Below are 24,550 nucleotides of genomic sequence, written 5' to 3' on the forward strand. Positions count from 1 at the left end.
AAGCTCGTATTTCTGTGTGTTTATTATATTATAATTAAGTCTATGATTTGATATTTGATAGAGCAGTCTGACTGAGCAGTGGTAGGCAGCAGCAGACTCGTAAGCATTCATTCAAACAGCACTTTCCTGCGTTTGCCAGCAGCTCTTAGCAATGCTTGAAGCACAGCGCTGTTTATGACTTCATGCCTATCAACTCCCCAGATTAGACTGGCAATACTAAAGTGCCTATAAGAACATCCAATAGTCAAAGGTGTATGAAATACAAATGGCCACAACGATAAAGGCCTGATTGGTGGAGTGCTGCAGAGATGGTTGTCCTTCTGGAAGGTTCTCCCATCTCCACAGAGGAACTCTGTTAGAGTGACCATTTGGTTCTTGATTACCTTCCTGACCAAGGCCCTTCTCCCCCGATTGCTCAGTTTGGCCGGGCGGCCAGCTCTCGGAAGATAGTAGGCTGTGGCCTCTGAGAACCTTCATTAGCTGTGACATTTACCCCACGTCACACACAGCCACTGACACCAATTATGACCATCCACACTCAAACACTGAGATAGACACCAGTCACACACAGTCACTGTCTGACAGACAGACAGGAATGCATGCAGGCACACTACCCCTCCCTCTCTCATGTCTCCCTCTCCTCTCACCTGTAACATATTGAGCAGTAGTGACCTAAACTTGGTCCCCTCCACCATAAACAGGGCCATCTTGTCACAGAGTCTTGCAGCAGTAGCAGCAAAGCTCCTGTCGCTGAGGGCCTTGTCATAGATGGTTCTGACTATCTGATCCAGGGTCTCCTCTGACTGGGCCAAGCTCTGGGCCGAGCTCTGGGCCGAGCTCTGGGCCTCCTCCATGAAGGAGCTGAGCTGGCTGTCCACCCCGGCTCTGTTGTTCCTCATGCTGTTCAGGATCTCCAGCAAGCGGTCCATGCGGCTCTGCTGGGGCCCGACCGGCGACACCACAGCCTCCTCCTGGAGAACAGCAGAATGAAAAAATCCTGCTCAATGGAGAATCACAGCCTTTCAGTCTGGAGCTCATCTTAATTGTGTCCGGGAAACTGCCTAGTCATAAAACCCCCAGGTGATGCAATCATGTATTTGAGCTGACATATGAACAAGCATGGTGCCTTTCTCTGCTCAATAGATGTTTAACCAAACCGCTTACACAGGAAGTAAAACCCCTGAGAGAGGAAATATGGTTTGACAACAGATAGGATATGACATCATCAATATGCTTCTTAACACCGTGTCAGTGAGTCCACAGGGAGGGTCAGGGTATTGTCACCATACAACGCAGCACACAGAGCTAACCTTAATGAGGAGCAGGCTACACTGCATGGGGTAGGCAACCCAGGACATGTTTTTCATGTAGCCAACCTGGAAGACCAGGTGTGTTGAATTTAGGCAATCACTGAACTGACCAATTAGCTAGTTGGAACAGTACCTTCTGCATTTCCAGGAACAGGGTTGTCTACCTCTGCTATAATGGTCTTATTCATTTGGCATCAAATGAAAGAAAGTGTGCTGAATCAGGTACTACCTGGAATTATTCAATTAGATGCGCAATTTTCGTTCTCCGTTGCAAACAGCTTTTCTACGGTGTGCCTTAATGAATACATCCCTGAACCCCAAACGAGACAGGGATGTGACTGTGGATAATGTCCCATGTTTCCTCTCATTTAGCTAAATTCCTCTCTCTGGTCTCATTCCAAATTGCACGCTATTCCTTATATAGTGCACTACTTTTGACTAGAGTCTATAGTCAAAAGTAGTGCACTACACAGGGAGCAGGGTGCCACCTGAGCCTCAGCCTGTGTTTGAAGCAGTCTGTTAATCTCTGTCTGGTTGTCGCAGGCTGTAAGGGGGATAGGAGCGTCCGCGCCTTAGAAACTTAGGTTAAGAACTAAACAGACACAAGTAATGAGTCATGCTACAAGACAAGTTGACCCACGACATCAGAGTCTACAGACAAGCCACCACTGTTAGTTTATTTTTAACCCCCTTTTTTGTGATATCCAATTCCGATTCAATTTCAATCTTGTCTCATTGCTCCAACTCCCCAACGGGCTCGGGAGAGGTGAAGGTCGAGTCATGTGTCCTCAGAAACATGACCCGCCAAACCGCGCTTCTTAACACCCGCCCGCTTAACCCGGAAGCCAGCTGCACCAACGTGTCGGAGGAAACACCGTTGAAAATCAGCCTGCAGGCACCCGGCACGCCACAAGGAGTCGCTAGAGCGCGATGAGCCAAGTAAAGCCCCACCGGCCAAACCCTCCCCTAACCCGGACGACACTGGGCCAATTGTGCGCTCTATGAGACTCTGGGTCACGGCCGGATGTGACACAGCCTGGGATCGAACCAGAGTCTGTAGTGATGCCTCAAACACTGCGATGCAGTGCCTTGCGCCGCTCAGGAGGCCCCCACTGTTCATCTTTAATGAATTAGAGAGTTGCATTTCCACCTACCAAACAGACTCAGCAACCCGTGTGTGTGTGTGTGTGTGTGTGTGTGTGTGTGTGTGTGTGTATGAATGTGTATGCATCTAAAATGATTACTGTGTGTGTGTATGCATGTGTGTCGAAAGGGGAGGGCGTGGCCATGGCCTGCCTAAGACTGATGGTGATTGGCAGATAGATAAGACAATAAAGAGATCGAGTTTACCTTGTCTTTTAGCCTCCGCCTCAGCCTCTCCTTGGATGACTGCAGCAGGCTGACTTTAGGGCCCGCGTCCAGCTGGCTGTCCCTGTGCTTGTCACTCCCTGTTGGGCTCTGGCCCTTCTGCTGGCCCCCAGGCTGGCTGGGAAGCCCCTCACTGGGGCCCCTGGAGCTCTCTGTCTCCAGCCTGGTGCTGGTCTCCTCTGCCTTCACATTCTCTGTCTCTTTGGTGTTTCTGAGTGGTGCCACCCCCCTGTCCCTGTCTCCCATTGGGGTTGCCCCCCTGTCCCTGTCTCCCATTGGGGTTGCCCCCCTGTCCCTGTCTCCCATTGGGGTTGCCCCTCTGTCCCTGTCTCCCGTTGGTGCCCCCCCTCTGTCCCTGTCTCCCGTTGGTGCCCCCCCTCTGTCCCTGTCTCCCGTTGGTGCCCCCCCTCTGTCCCTGTCTCCCGTTGGTGCCCCCCCTCTGTCCCTGTCTCCCGTTGGTGCCCCCCCTCTGTCCCTGTCTCCCGTTGGTGCCCCCCCTCTGTCCCTGTCTCCCATTGGGGTTGCCCCACTGTCCCTGTCTCCCGTTGGTGCCCCCCCTCTGTCCCTGTCTCCTGTTGGGGTTGCCCCCCTGTCCCTGTCTCCCGTTGGGGTTGCCCCCCTGTCCCTGTCTCCTGTTGGTGCCCCCCCTCTGTCCCTGTCTCCCATTGGGGTTGCCCCCCTGTCCCTGTCTCCCGTTGGGGTTTCCCCCCTGTCCCTGTCTCCTGTTGGGGTTGCCCCCCTGTCCCTGTCTCCCATTGGGGTTTCCCCCCTGTCCCTGTCTCCTGTTGGTGCCCCCCCTCTGTCCCTGTCTCCCATTGGGGTTGCCCCCCTGTCCCTGTCTCCCGTTGGTGCCCCCCCTCTGTCCCTGTCTCCCGTTGGGGTTTCCCCCCTGTCCCTGTCTCCCGTTGGTGCCCCCCCTCTGTCCCTGTCTCCTGTTGGGGTTGCCCCCCTGTCCCTGTCTCCTGTTGGGGTTGCCCCCCTGTCCCCTGCCGGGCCCCCTTGCCCCTGCAGTCCCTGTCCTACCCCCTGCCCCTTCTGGTTGTGGTGCCAGCGGCGATTCTGGCTATAGCCGTGGTGGGGAGGTCCCTGACGCTGGCCGCCGTGGCCCTGGAACTGCTGCCCGTGGCTACCTCCACGCTGTCCTCCCTGCTGCTGGTCACGAGGGTATCTACCATGACCCCCCGGCCCGGGCTGCTGCTGGTCATTCTGTTGCTGATTGACCGGTTGTTGTTGAGATGGAGGTTGTTGTCGTTGTGGCGACTGCTGCTGAGGATTCTGGGTCTTCCTGTCTCCTCCTCCTCCCGGAGGTCTCTGCTGCTGCTGTCTCCTGTAATGAGAGCGGTGGGGGTAAGGGTTCTGTTACCCACATGGCAGAGCGTGACGCGATGACGCTACTCTGCCTGGCAAGCCTGAACCAAGCCAGCCACCCCTGTCAGAGTACCATGGCCGAATCCACACCCGTCTGTTCTGTTCAGCCCTGTGACATCATCACTTCCTCTCTCTCTGTCTGTTCTCTGTTGACCGTCTAATGTAACAGTCCCACTCTCTCAGTCTGCCTGTTCAACACGCCTGGTCTCCCCTACACAGATCTATCAGCCTAGTGGTCACTGCTTTCAGATAGGACAGACACTAATGATAGAACCCAACACCACAGACACTAATGATAGAACCCGACACCACAGACACTAATGATAGAACACCACAGACACTAATGATAGAACCCAACACCACAGACACTAATGATAGAACCCAACACCACAGACTCTAATGATAGAACACCACAGACACTAATGATAGAACCCGACACCACAGACACTAATGATAGAACCCAACACCACAGACTCTAATGATAGAACACCACAGACACTAATGATAGAACCCGACACCACAGACACTAATGATAGAACCCAACACCACAGACACTAATGATAGAACACCACAGACACTAATGATAGAACCCAACACCACAGACACTAATGATAGAACACCACAGACACTAATGATAGAACCCAACACCACAGACTCTAATGATAGAACACCACAGACACTAATGATAGAACCCGACACCACAGACACTAATGATAGAACCCAACACCACAGACACTAATGATAGAACACCACAGACACTAATGATAGAACCCGACACCACAGACACTAATGATAGAACCCAACACACAGACACTAATGATAGAACCCAACACACAGACACTAATGATAGAACCCAACACACAGACACTAATGATAGAACACCACAGACACTAATGATAGAACCCAACACACAGACACTAATGATAGAACCCAACACACAGACACTAATGATAGAACCCAACACACAGACACTAATGATAGAACACCACAGACACTAATGATAGAACCCGACACCACAGACACTAATGATAGAACCCAACACACAGACTCTAATGATAGAACCCAACACACAGACTCTAATGATAGAACACCACAGACACTAATGATAGAACCCAACACACAGACTCTAATGATAGAACACCACAGACACTAATGATAGAACCCAACACACAGACACTAATGATAGAACCCAACACCACAGACACTAATGATAGAACCCAACACCACAGACACTAATGATAGAACCCAACACACAGACTCTAATGATAGAACCCAACACACAGACACTAATGATAGAACCCAACACACAGACTCTAATGATAGAACCCGACACCACAGACACTAATGATAGAACCCGACACCACAGACACTAATGATAGAACCCAACACCACAGACTCTAATGATAGAACACCACAGACACTAATGATAGAACCCGACACCACAGACACTAATGATAGAACCCAACACCACAGACTCTAATGATAGAACACCACAGACACTAATGATAGAACACCACAGACACTAATGATAGAACCCAACACCACAGACACTAATGATAGAACACCACAGACACTAATGATAGAACCCAACACCACAGACTCTAATGATAGAACACCACAGACACTAATGATAGAACCCGACACCACAGACACTAATGATAGAACCCAACACCACAGACACTAATGATAGAACCCAACACCACAGATAGGTCTTAAGGTATGACGAGGGAGGCCTGTTTGTTTATATAAACAGTAGGTGCGTCCCCATGTGACGTGGGTCTTCGCTTCACTAGGAGATGACTGACGCAACAGGATTAGGAACACTTCCTGTTGTTATCTTCATTAGCCTCAGTCCAACTGGCCCTTTACATTACATGTCTGTTTGGGGTCTAATAGCATGTCGTCTGTCAGGTATCAACCCCCTGACTGAAGTGTATCAGTTTACAGTGTGACATTCAACTGAAAAAAGGACTATTTCAACATGCCTTTTTTGAACTATCACTATCAAACCATCCTAAACGGCACTCAAACATCATTCTAACCCTTCACATCCTAAACAACACCATCTAATACACTGCTCAAAAAAATAAAGGGAACACTTAAACAACACAATGTAACTCCAAGTCAATCACACTTCTGTGAAATCAAACTGTCCACTTAGGAAGCAACACTGATTGACAATAAATTTCACATGCTGTTGTGCAAATGGAATAGACAAAAGGTGGAAATTATAGGCAATTAGCAAGACACCCCCCAAAACAAGAGTGATTCTGCAGGTGGTGACCACAGACCACTTCTCAGTTCCTATGCTTCCTGGCTGATGTTTTGGTCACTTTTGAATGCTGGCGGTGCTCTCACTCTAGTGGGAGCATGAGACGGAGTCTACAACCCACACAAGTGGCTCAGGTAGTGCAGTTCATCCAGGATGGCACATCAATGCGAGCTGTGGCAAAAAGGTTTGCTGTGTCTGTCAGCGTAGTGTCCAGAGCATGCAGGCGCTACCAGGAGACAGGCCAGTAGATCAGGAGACGTGGAGGAGGCCGTAGAAGGGCAACAACCCAGCAGCAGGACCGCTACCTCCGCCTTAGTGCAAGGAGATGCACTGCCAGAGCCCTGCAAATTGACCTCCAGCAGGCCACAAATGTGCATGTGTCTGCTCAAACGGTCAGAAACTGACTCCATGAGGGTGGTAAGAGGGCCCGACGTCCACAGTTGGGGGTTGTGCTTACAGCCCAACACCGTGCAGGACATTTGGCATTTGCTAGAGAACACCAAGATTGGCAAATTCGCAACTGGCGCCCTGTGCTCTTCACAGATGAAAGCAGGTTCACACTGAGCACATGAGCACATGTGACAGACGTGACAGAGTCTGGAGACGCCGTGGAGAACGTTCTGCTGCCTGCAACATCCTCCAGCATGACCGGTTTGGCGATGGGTCAGTCATGGTGTGGGGTGGCATTTCTTTGTGGGGCCGCACAGCCCTCCATGTGCTCGCCAGAGGTAGCCTGACTGCCATTAGGTACCGAGATGAGATCCTCAGACCCCTTGTGAGACCATATGCTGACACATGCACATTTGTGGCCTGCTGGAGGTCATTTTGCAGGGCTCTGGCAGTGCACCTCCTTGCACTAAGGCGGAGGTACCGGTCCTGCTGCTGGGTTGTTGCCCTCCTACGGCCTCCTCCACGTCTCCTGATGTACTGGCCTGTCTCCTGGTAGCGCCTGCATGCTCTGGACACTACGCTGACAGACACAGCAAACCTTTTTGCCACAGCTCGCATTGATGTGCCATCCTGGATGAACTGCACTATCTGAGCCACTTGTGTGGGTTGTAGACTCCGTCTCATGCTACCACTAGAGTGAGAGCACCGCCAGCATTCAAAAGTGACCAAAATATCAGCCAGGAAGCATAGGAACTGAGATGTGGTCTGTGGTCACCACCTGCAGAATCACTCTTGTTTTGGGGGGTGTCTTGCTAATTGCCTATAATTTCCACCTTTTGTCTATTCCATTTGCACAACAGCATTTGAAATTTATTGTCAATCAGTGTTGCTTCCTAAGTGGACAGTTTGATTTCACAGAAGTGTGATTGACTTGGAGTTACATTGTGTTGTTTAAGTGTTCCCTTTATTTTTTTGAGCAGTGTATAACTCTAGCTGATCTTTCTACTGCTGGTTTTTTAAATTCAACAGCGCGCCCACTCTATAGAGATATGGAAAACATAAGGCCAATCCAATATCAATTCTCTCTCCTTCCCTTTAAAGACTGGCCAGCCAGCCAGGATGTAGCCTGTGTTTCCAGCACTCCAGTGATATGTAACAAGTCAGCCAGCCAGGCAGGCCCAGCCAGTCAGTCGGTTTCCAGCACTCCAGTGATATGTAACAAGTCAGCCAGCCAGGCAGGCCCAGCCAGTCAGTCAGTTTCCAGCACTCCAGTGATATGTAACAAGTCAGCCAGCCAGGCAGGCCCAGCCAGTCAGTCAGTTTCCAGTGCTGCTGTGATATATAGCCAGCCAGCCAGTCAGTCGGTTTCCAGTGCTACGTAGCAAGTCAGCCAGCCAGCCTGCCTGTGTTTCCAGTGCTGCAGTGATATATAGCCAGGCAGCCTGCCCGTGTTTCCAGTGCTGCAGTGATATATAGCCAGGCAGCCTGCCTGTGTTTCCAGTGCTGCAGTGATATATAGCCAGGCAGCCTGCCTGTGTTTCCAGTGCTGCAGTGATATATAGCCAGCCAGCCTGCCTGTGTTTCCAGTGCTGCAGTGATATATAGCCAGCCAGCCTGCCTGTGTTTCCAGTGCTGCAGTGATATATAGCCAGCCAGCCTGTGTTTCCAGTGCTGCAGTGATATATAGCCAGGCAGCCTGCCTGTGTTTCCAGTGCTGCAGTGATATATAGCCAGCCTGACTGTTTCCCCAGTGCTGCAGTGATACATAGCAAGTCAGCCAGCCAGCTTGCATCTGTTTCCAGTGCTGCAGTGATATATAGCCAGCCAGCCTGCCTGTGTTTCCAGTGCTGCAGTGATATATAGCCAGCCAGCCAGCCTGTGTTTCCAGTGCTGCATTGCCACTGCCTACCGTTCCCCCATGACCTTCATTCCATTCTCTAGAGGAGCCGGCTCCTACACGCCCCTGGCTCCTACACGCCCCGGCTCCTACACGCCCCTGGCTCCTACACGCCCCTGGCTCCTACACGCCCCTGGCTCCTACACGCCCCTGGCTCCTACACGCCCCTGGCTCCTACACGCCCCTGGCTCCTACACGCCCCTGGCTCCTACACGCCCCGGCTCCTACACGCCCCGGCTCCTACACGCCCCGGCTCCTACACGCCCCTGGCTCCTACACGCCCCGGCTCCTACACGCCCCGGCTCCTACACGCCCCGGCTCCTACACGCCCCGGCTCCTACACGCCCCTGGCTCCTACACGCCCCTGGCTCCTACACGCCCCTGGCTCCTACACGCCCCGGCTCCTACACGCCCGGCTCCTACAGCTTTTCATTAGTAGACCATTAGTATAATATTCTGGGTGCTCAGTGCTCTGCTACCGTGTTATGTTTCTCTGGGCTATTTCTGCCATTACGGGGAAAGGCAGCACCCTGAGCTATGTTAGCGTAGCCTAGCGTAGCCTAGCGTAGAGGAGGGGAGTGCCGTCTGTGTGGTGGTTATTAAACTGATATGTGACAGTAGACATGAGGGTCACAGGAAGAGTCGTGGTGCCCTGTGTAACGGTAGTAGGTACTAGCTAGCTTCCTGAACCCACCATGTTTATATCAAACTATATTGAAACCCTCCGCCTGTCTAGGACACGCAAGCAGTATATAGGCTATACATGTCACAACAACAGTTCAAATACAACCATGTCTCCACAAATATAATCTAACACAAACAATGAACGTTGTTTTGAAACAGACTGGGTGTACAAAACATTAGGAACACCTTCCTAATACTGAGTTTCACCCCTTTGGCCCTCAGAACAGACTCAATTTGTTGGGGCATGGCCTCTACAAGGTGTCGAAAGCGTTCCACAGGGATGCTGGCCCATGTTCACCCAATGCTGGTCCAACTTGAATGGATGACCTTTGGGTGGTGGACCATTCTTGACACACAAGGGAAACTGATGAGCATGAAAAACCCAGCAGCATTACAGTTCTTGACACACTCAAACCGGTGCACCTGGCACCTACTACCATACCTTGTTCAAAGTCACACATCTTTTTGTCTTGCGCATTCACCCTCTGAATAGCACACATACATAATCAATGTCTCAGTTGACTCAAGGCTTAAACATCCTTCTTTATCTTTACTGATTGAAGTGGATTTAACAAGTGACATCAGTTAAGGGATCATAGCTTTCACCTGGTCTCACCTGGTCAGTCTATGTCATGGAAAAAGCAGGTGTTCCTAATGTTTTGTAGTGTATATCAAAGCAATAACTGAATATCCACATCTCCTTACAACTCTGATATAGAGCAGTACATTTCACAGAAACTAGTAGTTGTGGATGTGGTGGGTCCTAGTCTAGTATAAGAGCCTAGTACCATGTCTGTCTGTCACACTGACCTTCTGTCAGATGTTTTGTGACAAGGTCCCCGGGACGGGAAAAGGAATCTTAGCGATCACGTCTGAGGGCCTCAGCCAGACAAGCAGAAACACACTGCAGCAGGCGTACACACACAGACCTTACTTCACCCCTCACTTGCACAATAATTATGACCATAATCATTTAATGAACTTACGTAACGTTCCCCCCCCCCCCCCCCCCCCAGACGCTCGTAGTGCTTAACATAATGAGAGGGATCCTCACCTGACCCCCCTTTAACATGGCTCCCGAGTGGCGCAGTTGTCTAAGACACTGCATCTCAGTGCAATAGGCATCACTGCAGTACCTGGTTTAAATCCAGGCTGCATCACATCCGGCCGTGATTGGGAGTCCCATAGGGCGGCGCACAATTGTCCCAGCATCGTCGGGGTTTGGCCGGGGGGGTAGGCCGTCATTGTAAATAAGAATTTGTTCTTAACTCACTTGCCTAGTTAAAAAAAAGGTTAAATGAATATAAAAATAAATAAATAAATACATGCATCTACCCCCTCCTGTCCTTCTCACAACCAACAATACTTAACCTTTGTAACCTCCAGCCCTCCCTGCTCATAAAAACATGCCCCCGCCACCCGGAACAATCCCAACCTTTTCACGCCAAAGCTTTATAGTGAGCTGTGAGTGTCGCCACTGTCAGACCAACGGAGGAGAGGCTGGGGGTGTCAGACCAACGGAGGAGAGGCTGGGGGTGTCAGACCAACGGAGGAGAGGCTGGGGGTGTCAGACCAACGGAGGAGAGGCTGGGGGTGTCAGACCAACGGAGGAGAGGCTGGGGGTGTCAGACCAACAGAGGAGAGGCTGGGAGTGTCAGACCAACGGAGGAGAGGCTGGGAGTGTCAGACCAACGGAGGAGAGGCTGGGAGTGTCAGACCAACGGAGGAGAGGCTGGGGGTGTCAGACCAACGGAGGAGAGGCTGGGAGTGTCAGACCAACGGAGGAGAGGCTGGGGGTGTCAGACCAACGGAGGAGAGGCTGGGGGTGTCAGACCAACGGAGGAGAGGCTGGGAGTGTCAGACCAACGGAGGAGAGGCTGGGGGTGTCAGACCAACGGAGGAGAGGCTGGGAGTGTCAGACCAACGGAGGAGAGGCTGGGAGTGTCAGACCAATGGAGGAGAGGCTGGGGGTGTCAGACCAACGGAGGAGAGGCTGGGGGTGTCAGACCAACGGAGGAGGGGCTGGGAGTGTCAGACCAATGGAGGAGAGGCTGGGGGTGTCAGACCAACGGAGGAGAGGCTGGGGGTGTCAGACCAACGGAGGAGAGGCTGGGGGTGTCAGAGCAATGGAGGAGAGGCTGGGAGTGTCAGAGCAATGGAGGAGAGGCTGGGAGTGGGACTGACAGGCTCAAAATAAAGAAGTTAAGAGGGCCCCATGCTATTCTAAGACTTTATGAGCGTTAACCCCGGGCCTGACCCCGACCCTCCTTGACACATCTTGTGGGAAGATGTGTCAGGGAGCTCCTGGTAGGCCTTGTGTGTGTGGCGCTTGTATTACAGCTGCATCTCCAGAGTGTTTCATGGTACAATACTCAGGCGAGGAGAGAGAAACAGCACATAGTCCAAAAACTGTCTTCAGCTAAACAATCACTCAACTTACAGCATAAGGCCAAAGACACACCAGAATAGGTTTTCAAAAGGTGTTCAGTGTTCCTGAGGGGTCTAGTCTCAGTCCTCGACAGTGTTTCATCGTCTGAGTAGCCATGAGCTGAGGAGAGAAGCCGTACATTGTCCCGTAGTCTTATGGATTCACCAAATAGCAAGTGGAGAGGTGAGAAAACAGTGTTGGATTAGTGGATAATAGTCGCCATGCATAGACTGTAGGAGGATATTCAATAGAATGATTCACAATTTGAAGAAGAAGTGTTGAAATGTTTTTTTCATGTCAAACGGTAGAAAGAGAAGTTCAGGTGCTGCTTTAGTTTTGATTTCAACTTTCCCACAAAAGGCTGAACCCTGAACCAGTCCGCTTTACTAACGCTTTCAACATTCAGAACAGGCGATGAAAAGTCCGCTTTTTACAGACGTTTTCTTTAACCCATGTTTTGGAACTTTTCTTAGCTTGTAAAGCACATTGTTTTGGAACTTTTCTTAGCTTGTAAAGCACATTGTTTTGATATTGCCAGACAGTGACAAAGGGAACATTTTAGAAGTGTCTTTTTTTTTAAGCCACTTGAGTGGTCAAAGGGAGACTTTTATAATAAGAGACCTTGAATATGTTCTCCTAAAGTGAATACAACAGCATCACGTTGATGTCTTGGCTGTCTGAAAAGTAATGATCTATCGGGCAGGAGATTAAATAAAGTGCAAAATAATTCTGCGTACAACATTTATTGGGCTTTAAAAACTCAGCTGCAAATGTACAAAGACTCTGACGAATAAAGGTTGCTAACGTTCAACACATAATAATAGGTATCCAGACTGACTACACCGGGATGCTACCTACACCGGGATGCTGCCTACACCGGGATGCTGCCTACACCGGGATGCTGTCTACACCGGGATGCTGCCTACACCGCGATGCTGACTACACCAGGATGCTGACTACACTAGGATACTAGGATACTGCCTACACCAGGATGCTGACTACACTAGGATGCTGACTACACTAGGATACTAGGATACTGCCTACACTAGGATGCTGACTACACTAGGATACTGCCTACACTAGGATGCTGACTACACTAGGATACTGCCTACACTAGGATGCTGACTACACTAGGATGCTGACTACACTAGGATGCTGACTACACTAGGATACTAGGATACTGCCTACACTAGGATGCTGACTACACTAGGATACTAGGATGCTTACTACACCAGGATGCTGACTACACTAGGATACTAGGATGCTGACTACACTAGGATGCTGACTACACCAGGATGCTGACTACAACAGGATGCTGACTACACTAGGATACTAGGATGCTGACTACACTAGGATGCTGACTACACTAGGATGCTGACTACACCAGGATGCTGACTACACCAGGATGCTGACTACACCAGGATGCTGACTACACCAGGATGCTGACTACACCAGGATACTAGGATGTTGACTACACTTTACTAGGATGCTGACTACACTAGGATACTAGGATACTGCCTACACTAGGATGCTGACTACACTAGGATACTAGGATACTGCCTACACTAGGATGCTGACTACACTAGGATACTAGGATACTGCCTACACTAGGATGCTGACTACACTAGGATACTGACTACACTAGGATACTGACTACACTAGGATGCTAGGATACTGCCTACACTAGGATACTGACTACACTAGGATACTGCCTACACTAGGATGTTGACTACACTAGGATACTGACTACACTAGGATACTAGGATACTGCCTACACTAGGATGCTGACTACACTAGGATACTAGGATGCTGACTACACTTTACTAGGATGCTGACTACACTAGGATACTAGGATGCTGACTACACTTTACCAGGATGCTGACTACACTAGGATACTAGGATGCTGACTACACTAGGATACTAGGATGCTGACTACACCGGCATGCTGCCTACACCGGGATGCTGCCTACACCGGGATGCTGCCTACACCAGGATGCTGCCTACACTGGGATGCTGACGATACTAGAACGATGCTTCCGTGTCCCCCGGGGCACTAAGCATGCTGAGCGAGTAAAAGAGCTGGAGACAGGAGTCAAGGTGAAGAGGGGAAAAGAGAGGAGAGTTTTCTGCTATTTGGTTGGTGCTCTTAAGGGGGGGGGGCTAGACAGAAATGGGGTGGAAAAGGAGACGCAGGTGATCTAGTCCTGAGCTCCAGACGGCTGTGTGTGTGAACATTACAGGATGTCTATCCATCAGCCTCTCTGCACGGCCTCGCTGGTCCCCTCTCCTGGGGGGTCAGATCAGGGTATAGTATTCTAGTAGGTAGAGAAGATAAAAGCCTTGAGGGACACGTGTGGAGTCCGTCTGCTCCTATTATTCATATACAGCAAAGACCCAGCCATGGGGATAACTCAGCAGGAACCTGTTCTGGTCTAGTTAATGAACTAAAGCATAGAACCATGAATAATAGATCAGTAGAAAATGACATGACAGAGCCAATGATCTATGCATGCCCTGGAATCTAACTTACATACAGTATATGTACCATAGTGTTTCTTAGTCTGGTTCATAGTCTAATCAGGTTTTTCAATTGTTATCTTCCATGAGTCTGATACTTATCATGCCGTGTGTGTGTGTGTGTGTGTGTGTGTGTGTGTGTGTGTGTGTGTGTGTGTGTGTGTGTGTGTGTGTGTGTGTGTGTGTGTGTGTGTGTGTGTGTGTGTGTGTGTGTGTGTGTGTGTTTGTGTGTGTGTGTGTGTGTGTGTGTTTGTTTCCATCCGGATAGAGGTTTATAAAAACTTGATGAACACGCACTCCCCTTCCCTCTCCCCCTCTCTCTCCTCCCCTTCCCTCTCCCCCTCTCTCCTCCCCTTCCCTCTCCCCCTCTCTCCTCCCCTTCCCTCTCCCCCTCTCTCTCCTCCCCTTCCCTCTCCCCTTCTCTCTCCTCCCCTTCCCTCTCCCCCTCTCTCTCCTCCCCTTCCCTCTCCCCCTCTCTCTCCTCCCCTTCCCTCTCCCCTTCTCTCTCCTCCCCTTCCCTCTCCCCCTCTCTCTCCTCCCCTTCCCTCTCCCCCTCTCTCTCCTCCCCTTCCCTCTCCCCTTCTCTCTCCTCCCCTTCCCTCTCCCCCTCTCTCTCCTCCCCTTCCCTCTCCCCCTCTCTCTCCTCCCCTTCCCTCTCCCCTTCTCTCTCCTCCCCTTCCCTCTCCCCCTCTCTCTCCTCCCCTTCCCTCTCCCCCTCTCTCTCCTCCCCTTCTCTCTCCTCCCCTTCCCTCTCCCCTTCTCTCTCCTCCCCTTCCCTCTCCCCCTCTCTCTCCTCCCCTTCCCTCTCCCCTTCTCTCTCCTCCCCTTCCCTCTCCCCCTCTCTCTCCTCCCCTTCCCTCTCCCCCTCTCTCTCCTCCCCTTCCCTCTCCCCCTCTCTCTCCTCCCCTTCCCTCTCCCCTTCTCTCTCCTCCCCTTCCCTCTCCCCCTCTCTCTCCTCCCCTTCCCTCTCCCCCTCTCTCTCCTCCCCTTCCCTCTCCCCCTCTCTCTCCTCCCCTTCCCTCTCCCCCTCTCCCTCCTCCACTCCTGGGCGTGGCTCTACTTTACCTGGTACTGACTAGTCGTTTCCCCCCGGGCGGCAGCAGCACGGTTAGGTCTAGATGGTCCTGGATGATGTGGTGCAACCCTCTAAAAGCAGCATGACAGTGTGTTGGAATGGAGGATGACCGTGGATGGAAAAGACGAGAGGACACAAAGCAAGAAGGGAAGGGAGGGGAGGGAGAGGGAATGGGGAGGAGAGGAGAGGGAGAGGGAATGAGGAGGGGAGGAGAGGGAATGGGGAGGGGAGGAGAGGGAGAGGGGAGGAGAGGGAATGGGGAGGAGAGGGAATGGGGAGGGGAGGAGAGGGAGAGGGAATGGGGAGGAGAGGAGAGGGAATGGGGAGGAGAGGAGAGGGAGAGGGAATGAGGAGGGGAGGAGAGGGAGAGGGGAGGAGAGGGAGTGGAGAGGGGAGGAGAGGGAGTGGGGAGGAGAGGAGAGGGAGTGGGGAGGAGAGGAGAGGGCATATGGGATGGGGAGGGGATGGACAACAAAACCAACAGGCAAAACTCCAGATTTAATTACACACTTCTACATGGCAACTAAAAAGTGGTATGAGAGATGACAGACAGACATACACATGGATCTGCGGCTGGTTGCTGATAGCTGCTGTTGCCGTGACGACAGAGAACCGAGGCTGGCTGCTAGACCCTTTGATTAAGAAACACCTTGGATGTGACCAGAATGGCACCCTATTCCCTACATAGTGCACTACCTGGTCAAAAGTAGTGCACTTCACTATGGAAAAGGTTGCCATTTAGGACGCAACCTTCTTCTCTGACCCAGACCAGCCCATCGATCCAACCAACAGAGAGGAACCACTCAATAGAACTACCTCAACGTTCAGATCTTTTATTATGTTCCAGACAGGTTCTTTATCGACTGGTGTATGGATTCACTACATTTCATTAGCAGCAGCAGCCAAGAAGGCTTACCTATTCCTGGTCTAATACTACTGTGTGTGTGTGTGTGTGTGTGTGTGTGTGTGTGTGTGTGTGTGTGCCCTCATCTGTGTCAACAAAGCAAACGTGAGGTCATCCTGGTTAGTCGGTAAGAGGAAAGGAAGCAGATTCAAACCATGTGGTGAGACAGACAGGTAGACAGACAGGTAGACAGACAGAGAGAGAGACAGGCGGGTAGACAGGCAGAGAGAGAGACAGATAGACAGACAGACAGGCAGAGAGACAGACAGACAGGCAGACAGACAAGGCAGGTAGACAGGCAGACAGACAAGGCAGGTAGACAGACAGGCAGAGAGACAGACATGCAGACAGACAGACAGAGACAGACAGTTCTACCTATCCGGCACACACCTGCATGCAGCACATGCCCAACCACCTGTCAACCAATCAAATCAAAGTTTATTGGTTGCGTACACAGATTTGCAGATGTAATCGCAGGTGCAGTGTAATGCTTGTGTTTCTACCTCCAACAGTGTAGTAATAATACCTAGTGATACACACATAATACAAAAAGTTAAGAAATTAAGAAATATCAGAACGAGCAAAGTCAGAGTAGAGAACATATGTATAGACAGTAGTTATAATAGAATAGTGTGCATAGACAGTATTGACAGTAGTTATATAGGATGGTGTGTATAGACAGTATAGACAGTAGTTATATAGGTTGGTGTGTATAGACAGTAGTTATACAGGATGGTGTGTATAGACAGTAGTTATATAGGTTGGTGTGTATAGACAGTAGTTATATAGGATAGTGTGTATAGACAGTAGTTATATAGGATGGTGTGTATAGACAGTAGTTATATAGGATGGTGTGTAAAGACAGTATAGACAGTAGTTATATAGGATGGTGTGTAAAGACAGTAGTTATACAGGATGGTGTGTATAGACAGTAGTTATATAGGATGGTGTGTATAGACAGTATAGACAGTAGTTATATAGGATGGTGTGTAAAGACAGTATAGACAGTAGTTATACAGGATGGCGTGTATAGACAGTATAGACAGTAGTTATATAGGATGGTGTGTATAGACAGTAGTTATATAGGATGGTGTGTATAGACAGTAGTTATATAGGATGGTGTGTATAGACAGTAGTTATACAGGATGGTGGGTATAGACAGTAGTTATACAGGATGGTGTGTAAAGACAGTATAGACAGTAGTTATATAGGATGGTGTGTATAGACAGTAGTTATATAGGATAGTGTGTATAGACAGTATAGACAGTAGTTATACAGGATGGCGTGTATAGACAGTAGTTATATAGGATGGTGTGTATAGACAGTAGTTATATAGGATAGTGTGTAAAGACAGTATAGACAGTAGTTATATAGGATGGTGTGTAAAGACAGTATAGACAGTAGTTATATAGGATGGTGTGTATAGACAGTAGTTATATAGGATAGTGTGTATAGACAGTATAGACAGTAGTTATACAGGATGGCGTGTATAGACAGTATAGACAGTAGTTATATAGGATGGTGTGTATAGACAGTAGTTATATAGGATGGTGTGTATAGACAGTATTTATACAGGATGGTGTGTATAGACAGTAGTTATATAGGATGGTGTGTATAGACAGTAGTTATATAGGATGGTGTGTATAGACAGTAGTTATACAGGATGGTGTGTATAGACAGTAGTTATATAGGATGGTGTGTATAGACAGTATAGACAGTAGTTATATAGGATGGTGTGTATAGACAGTAGATATATAGGATAGTGTGTATAGACAGTATAGACAGTAGTTATATAGGATGGTGTGTATAGACAGTAGTTATATAGGATGGTGTGTATAGACAGTAGTTATACAGGATGGTGTGTATAGACAGTAGTTATATAGGATGGTGTGTATAGACAGTAGTTATACAGGATGGTGTGTATAGACAGTAGTTATATAGGATAGTGTGTATAGACAGTAGTTATATAGGATGGTGTGTATAGACAGTAGTTATATAGGATAGTGTGTATAGACAGTAGTTATATAGGATGGTGTGTATAGACAGTAGTTATATAGGATGGTGTGTATAGACAGTAGTTATACAGGATGGTGTGTATAGACAGTAGTTATATAGGATGGTGTGTATAGACAGTAGTTATATAGGTTGGTGTGTATAGACAGTATAGACAGTAGTTATATAGGATGGTGTGTATAGACAGTAGTTATATAGGATGGTGTGTATAGACAGTAGTTATATAGGTTGGTGTGTATAGACAGTATAGACAGTAGTTATATAGGATGGTGTGTATAGACAGTATAGACAGTAGTTATACAGGATGGTGTGTATAGACAGTAGTTATATAGGATAGTGTGTATAGACAGTAGTTATATAGGATGGTGTGTATAGACAGTAGTTATATAGGATGGTGTGTATAGACAGTAGTTATACAGGATGGTGTGTATAGACAGTATAGACAGTAGTTATATAGGATAGTGTGTATAGACAGTAGTTATATAGGATGGTGTGTATAGACAGTAGTTATATAGGATGGTGTGTATAGACAGTATGGACAGTAGTTATATAGGATGGTGTGTATAGACAGTATAGACAGTAGTTATATAGGATAGTGTGTATAGACAGTAGTTATATAGGATGGTGTGTATAGACAGTATAGACAGTAGTTATATAGGATGGTGTGTATAGACAGTATTTATACAGGATGGTGTGTATAGACAGTATAGACAGTAGTTATATAGGATAGTGTGTATAGACAGTAGTTATATAGGATGGTGTGTATAGACAGTATAGACAGTAGTTATATAGGATGGTGTGTATAGACAGTATAGACAGTAGTTATACAGGATGGTGTGTATAGACAGTAGTTATATAGGATGGTGTGTATAGACAGTATGGACAGTAGTTATATAGGATGGTGTGTATAGACAGTATAGACAGTAGTTATATAGGATAGTGTGTATAGACAGTAGTTATATAGGATGGTGTGTATAGACAGTATAGACAGTAGTTATATAGGATGGTGTGTATAGACAGTATTTATACAGGATGGTGTGTATAGACAGTATAGACAGGAGTTATACAGGATGGTGTGTATAGACAGTATAGACAGTAGTTATATAGGATAGTGTGTATAGACAGTAGTTATATAGGATGGTGTGTATAGACAGTATAGACAGTAGTTATATAGGATGGTGTGTATAGACAGTATAGACAGTAGTTATATAGGATGGTGTGTATAGACAGTAGAGACAGTAGTTATATAGGATGGTGTGTATAGACAGTAGTTATATAGGATGGTGTGTATAGACAGTAGTTATACAGGATGGTGTGTATAGACAGTATAGACAGTAGTTATATAGGATGGTGTGTATAGACAGTAGTTATATAGGATGGTGTGTATAGACAGTAGTTATATAGGATGGTGTGTATAGACAGTATAGACAGTAGTTATATAGGATGGTGTGTATAGACAGTAGTTATATAGGATGGTGTGTATAGACAGTAGTTATACAGGATGGTGTGTATAGACAGTATAGACAGTAGTTATATAGGATGGTGTGTATAGACAGTAGTTATATAGGATAGTGTGTATAGACAGTAGTTATATAGGATGGTGTGTAAAGACAGTATAGACAGTAGTTATATAGGATGGTGTGTATAGACAGTATTTATTTAGGATGGTGTGTATAGACAGTATAGACAGTATTTATTTAGGATGGTGTGTATAGACAGTATGGACAGTAGTTATATAGGATGGTGTGTATAGACAGTATGGACAGTAGTTATATAGGATGGTGTGTATAGACAGTAGTTATATAGGATGGTGTGTATAGACAGTATAGACAGTAGTTATATAGGATAGTGTGTATAGACAGTAGTTATATAGGATGGTGTGTATAGACAGTATTTATACAGGATGGTGTGTATAGACAGTATAGACAGTAGTTATATGGGATGGTGTGTATAGACAGTAGTTATATAGGATGGTGTGTATAGACAGTAGTTATATAGGATGGTGTGTATATACAGTAGTTATACAGGATGGTGTGTATAGACAGTATAGACAGTAGTTATATAGGATGGTGTGTATAGACAGTATTTATTTAGGATGGTGTGTATAGACAGTATTTATTTAGGATGGTGTGTATAGACAGTATGGACAGTAGTTATATAGGATGGTGTGTATAGACAGTATGGACAGTAGTTATATAGGATGGTGTGTATAGACAGTAGTTATATAGGATGGTGTGTATAGACAGTATAGACAGTAGTTATATAGGATAGTGTGTATAGACAGTAGTTATATAGGATGGTGTGTATATACAGTAGTTATATAGGATGGTGTGTATAGACAGTATAGACAGTAGTTATATAGGATAGTGTGTATAGACAGTATAGACAGTAGTTATATAGGATGGTGTGTATAGACAGTATAGACAGTATTTATATAGGATGGTGTGTATAGACAGTATAGACAGTAGTTATATAGGATGGTGTGTATAGACAGTAGTTATATGGGATGGTGTGTATATACAGTAGTTATACAGGATGGTGTGTATAGACAGTAGTTATATAGGATGGTGTGTATAGACAGTAGTTATATAGGATGGTGTGTATAGACAGTAGTTATATAGGATGGTGTGTATAGACAGTAGTTATACAGGATGGTGTGTATAGACAGTAGTTATATAGGATGGTGTGTATAGACAGTAGTTATATAGGATGGTGTGTATAGACAGTATAGACAGTAGTTATATAGGATGGTGTGTATAGACAGTATAGACAGTAGTTATATAGGATGGTGTGTATAGACAGTAGTTATATAGGATGGTGTGTATAGACAGTAGTTATATAGGATGGTGTGTATATACAGTAGTTATACAGGATGGTGTGTATATACAGTAGTTATACAGGATGGTGTGTATAGACAGTATAGACAGTAGTTATATAGGATGGTGTGTATAGACAGTATAGACAGTAGTTATATAGGATAGTGTGTATAGACAGTAGTTATATAGGATGGTGTGTATAGACAGTAGTTATATAGGATGGTGTGTATAGACAGTAGTTATATAGGATGGTGTGTATAGACAGTAGTTATATAGGATGGTGTGTATATACAGTAGTTATACAGGATGGTGTGTATAGACAGTATAGACAGTAGTTATATAGGATGGTGTGTATAGACAGTAGTTATATAGGATGGTGTGTATAGACAGTAGTTATACAGGATGGTGTGTATAGACAGTATAGACAGTAGTTATATAGGATGGTGTGTATAGACAGTAGTTATATAGGATGGTGTGTATAGACAGTAGTTATATAGGATGGTGTGTATAGACAGTATAGACAGTAGTTATATAGGATGGTGTGTATAGACAGTAGTTATATAGGATGGTGTGTATAGACAGTAGTTATACAGGATGGTGTGTATAGACAGTATAGACAGTAGTTATATAGGATGGTGTGTATAGACAGTAGTTATATAGGATAGTGTGTATAGACAGTAGTTATATAGGATGGTGTGTAAAGACAGTATAGACAGTAGTTATATAGGATGGTGTGTATAGACAGTATTTATTTAGGATGGTGTGTATAGACAGTATAGACAGTATTTATTTAGGATGGTGTGTATAGACAGTATGGACAGTAGTTATATAGGATGGTGTGTATAGACAGTATGGACAGTAGTTATATAGGATGGTGTGTATAGACAGTAGTTATATAGGATGGTGTGTATAGACAGTATAGACAGTAGTTATATAGGATAGTGTGTATAGACAGTAGTTATATAGGATGGTGTGTATAGACAGTATTTATACAGGATGGTGTGTATAGACAGTATAGACAGTAGTTATATAGGATGGTGTGTATAGACAGTAGTTATATAGGATGGTGTGTATAGACAGTAGTTATATAGGATGGTGTGTATATACAGTAGTTATACAGGATGGTGTGTATAGACAGTATAGACAGTAGTTATATAGGATGGTGTGTATAGACAGTATTTATTTAGGATGGTGTGTATAGACAGTATAGACAGTATTTATTTAGGATGGTGTGTATAGACAGTATGGACAGTAGTTATATAGGATGGTGTGTATAGACAGTATGGACAGTAGTTATATAGGATGGTGTGTATAGACAGTAGTTATATAGGATGGTGTGTATAGACAGTATAGACAGTAGTTATATAGGATAGTGTGTATAGACAGTAGTTATATAGGATGGTGTGTATATACAGTAGTTATATAGGATGGTGTGTATAGACAGTATAGACAGTAGTTATATAGGATAGTGTGTATAGACAGTATAGACAGTAGTTATATAGGATGGTGTGTATAGACAGTATAGACAGTATTTATATAGGATGGTGTGTATAGACAGTATAGACAGTAGTTATATAGGATGGTGTGTATAGACAGTAGTTATATGGGATGGTGTGTATATACAGTAGTTATACAGGATGGTGTGTATAGACAGTAGTTATATAGGATGGTGTGTATAGACAGTAGTTATATAGGATGGTGTGTATAGACAGTAGTTATATAGGATGGTGTGTATAGACAGTAGTTATACAGGATGGTGTGTATAGACAGTAGTTATATAGGATGGTGTGTATAGACAGTAGTTATATAGGATGGTGTGTATAGACAGTATAGACAGTAGTTATATAGGATGGTGTGTATAGACAGTATAGACAGTAGTTATATAGGATGGTGTGTATAGACAGTAGTTATATAGGATGGTGTGTATAGACAGTAGTTATATAGGATGGTGTGTATATACAGTAGTTATACAGGATGGTGTGTATATACAGTAGTTATACAGGATGGTGTGTATAGACAGTATAGACAGTAGTTATATAGGATGGTGTGTATAGACAGTATAGACAGTAGTTATATAGGATAGTGTGTATAGACAGTAGTTATATAGGATGGTGTGTATAGACAGTAGTTATATAGGATGGTGTGTATAGACAGTAGTTATATAGGATGGTGTGTATAGACAGTAGTTATATAGGATGGTGTGTATATACAGTAGTTATACAGGATGGTGTGTATAGACAGTATAGACAGTAGTTATATAGGATGGTGTGTATAGACAGTATAGACAGTAGTTATATAGGATAGTGTGTATAGACAGTATAGACAGTAGTTATATAGGATGGTGTGTATAGACAGTATAGACAGTAGTTATATAGGATGGTGTGTATAGACAGTATAGACAGTAGTTATATAGGATGGTGTGTATAGACAGTATAGACAGTAGTTATATAGGATGGTGTGTATAGACAGTAGTTATATAGGATGGTGTGTATAGACAGTAGTTATATGGGATGGTGTGTATATACAGTAGTTATACAGGATGGTGTGTATAGACAGTAGTTATATAGGATGGTGTGTATAGACAGTAGTTATATAGGATGGTGTGTATAGACAGTATAGACAGTAGTTATATAGGATGGTGTGTATAGACAGTATAGACAGTAGTTATATAGGATAGTGTGTATAGACAGTATAGACAGTAGTTATATAGGATGGTGTGTATAGACAGTAGTTATATAGGATGGTGTGTATAGACAGTATAGACAGTAGTTATATAGGATAGTGTGTATAGACAGTATAGACAGTAGTTATATAGGATGGTGTGTATAGACAGTAGTTATAGAGGATAGTGTGTATAGACAGTAGTTATATAGGATAGTGTGTATAGACAGTAGTTATATAGGATGGTGTGTATAGACAGTATAGACAGTAGTTATATAGGATGGTGTGTATAGACAGTATAGACAGTAGTTATATAGGATGGTGTGTATAGACAGTATAGACAGTAGTTATATAGGATGGTGTGTATAGACAGTAGTTATACAGGATGGTGTGTATAGACAGTAGTTATATAGGATGGTGTGTATAGACAGTAGTTATATAGGTTGGTGTGTATAGACAGTATAGACAGTAGTTATATAGGATGGTGTGTATAGACAGTAGTTATATAGGGTGTGTATAGACAGTATAGACAGTAGTTATATAGGATGTGTGTATAGACAGTAGTTATATAGGATGGTGTGTATATACAGTAGTTATACAGGATGGTGTGTATAGACAGTATAGACAGTAGTTATATAGGTTGGTGTGTATAGACAGTATTGACAGTAGTTATATAGGATAGTGTGTATAGACAGTATAGACAGTTGTTATATAGGATGGTGTGTATAGACAGTATAGACAGTAGTTATATAGGATGGTGTGTATAGACAGTAGTTATATAGGATGGTGTGTATAGACAGTATAGACAGTAGTTATATAGGATGGTGTGTATAGACAGTATAGACAG

General features: G+C 45.8%; 1 protein-coding gene across 13 annotated transcripts in view; it reads right to left on the reverse strand.

Moving 5' to 3' along the window:
- ctif (CBP80/20-dependent translation initiation factor) overlaps positions 1–24,550 on the reverse strand; it is a 183,284-nt gene that overhangs the window by 45,767 nt on the left and 112,967 nt on the right. For 11 of the 13 annotated variants that reach the window (XR_008752985.1, XR_008752982.1, XR_008752978.1 and 8 more), the window contains exons 9-11: positions 15,300–15,380; positions 2,661–4,005; positions 648–971 (exon numbers count right to left, since the gene is read on the reverse strand). Coding sequence is in view for 4 of the 13 variants with exons in the window: in XM_055864054.1 (XP_055720029.1) it covers positions 648–971; positions 2,661–4,005; positions 15,300–15,380 (1,750 nt within the window). In the remaining 9 variants the exon portion in view is untranslated. The remainder of the gene's footprint in view (positions 1–647; positions 972–2,660; positions 4,006–15,299; positions 15,381–24,550) is intronic. The other 2 variants (XM_055864058.1, XM_055864062.1) reach the window with 2 other exon arrangements.

Source organism: Salvelinus fontinalis, chromosome 2, assembly GCF_029448725.1.
Source record: "Salvelinus fontinalis isolate EN_2023a chromosome 2, ASM2944872v1, whole genome shotgun sequence".
Taxonomy (NCBI): Eukaryota; Metazoa; Chordata; class Actinopteri; order Salmoniformes; family Salmonidae; genus Salvelinus; species Salvelinus fontinalis.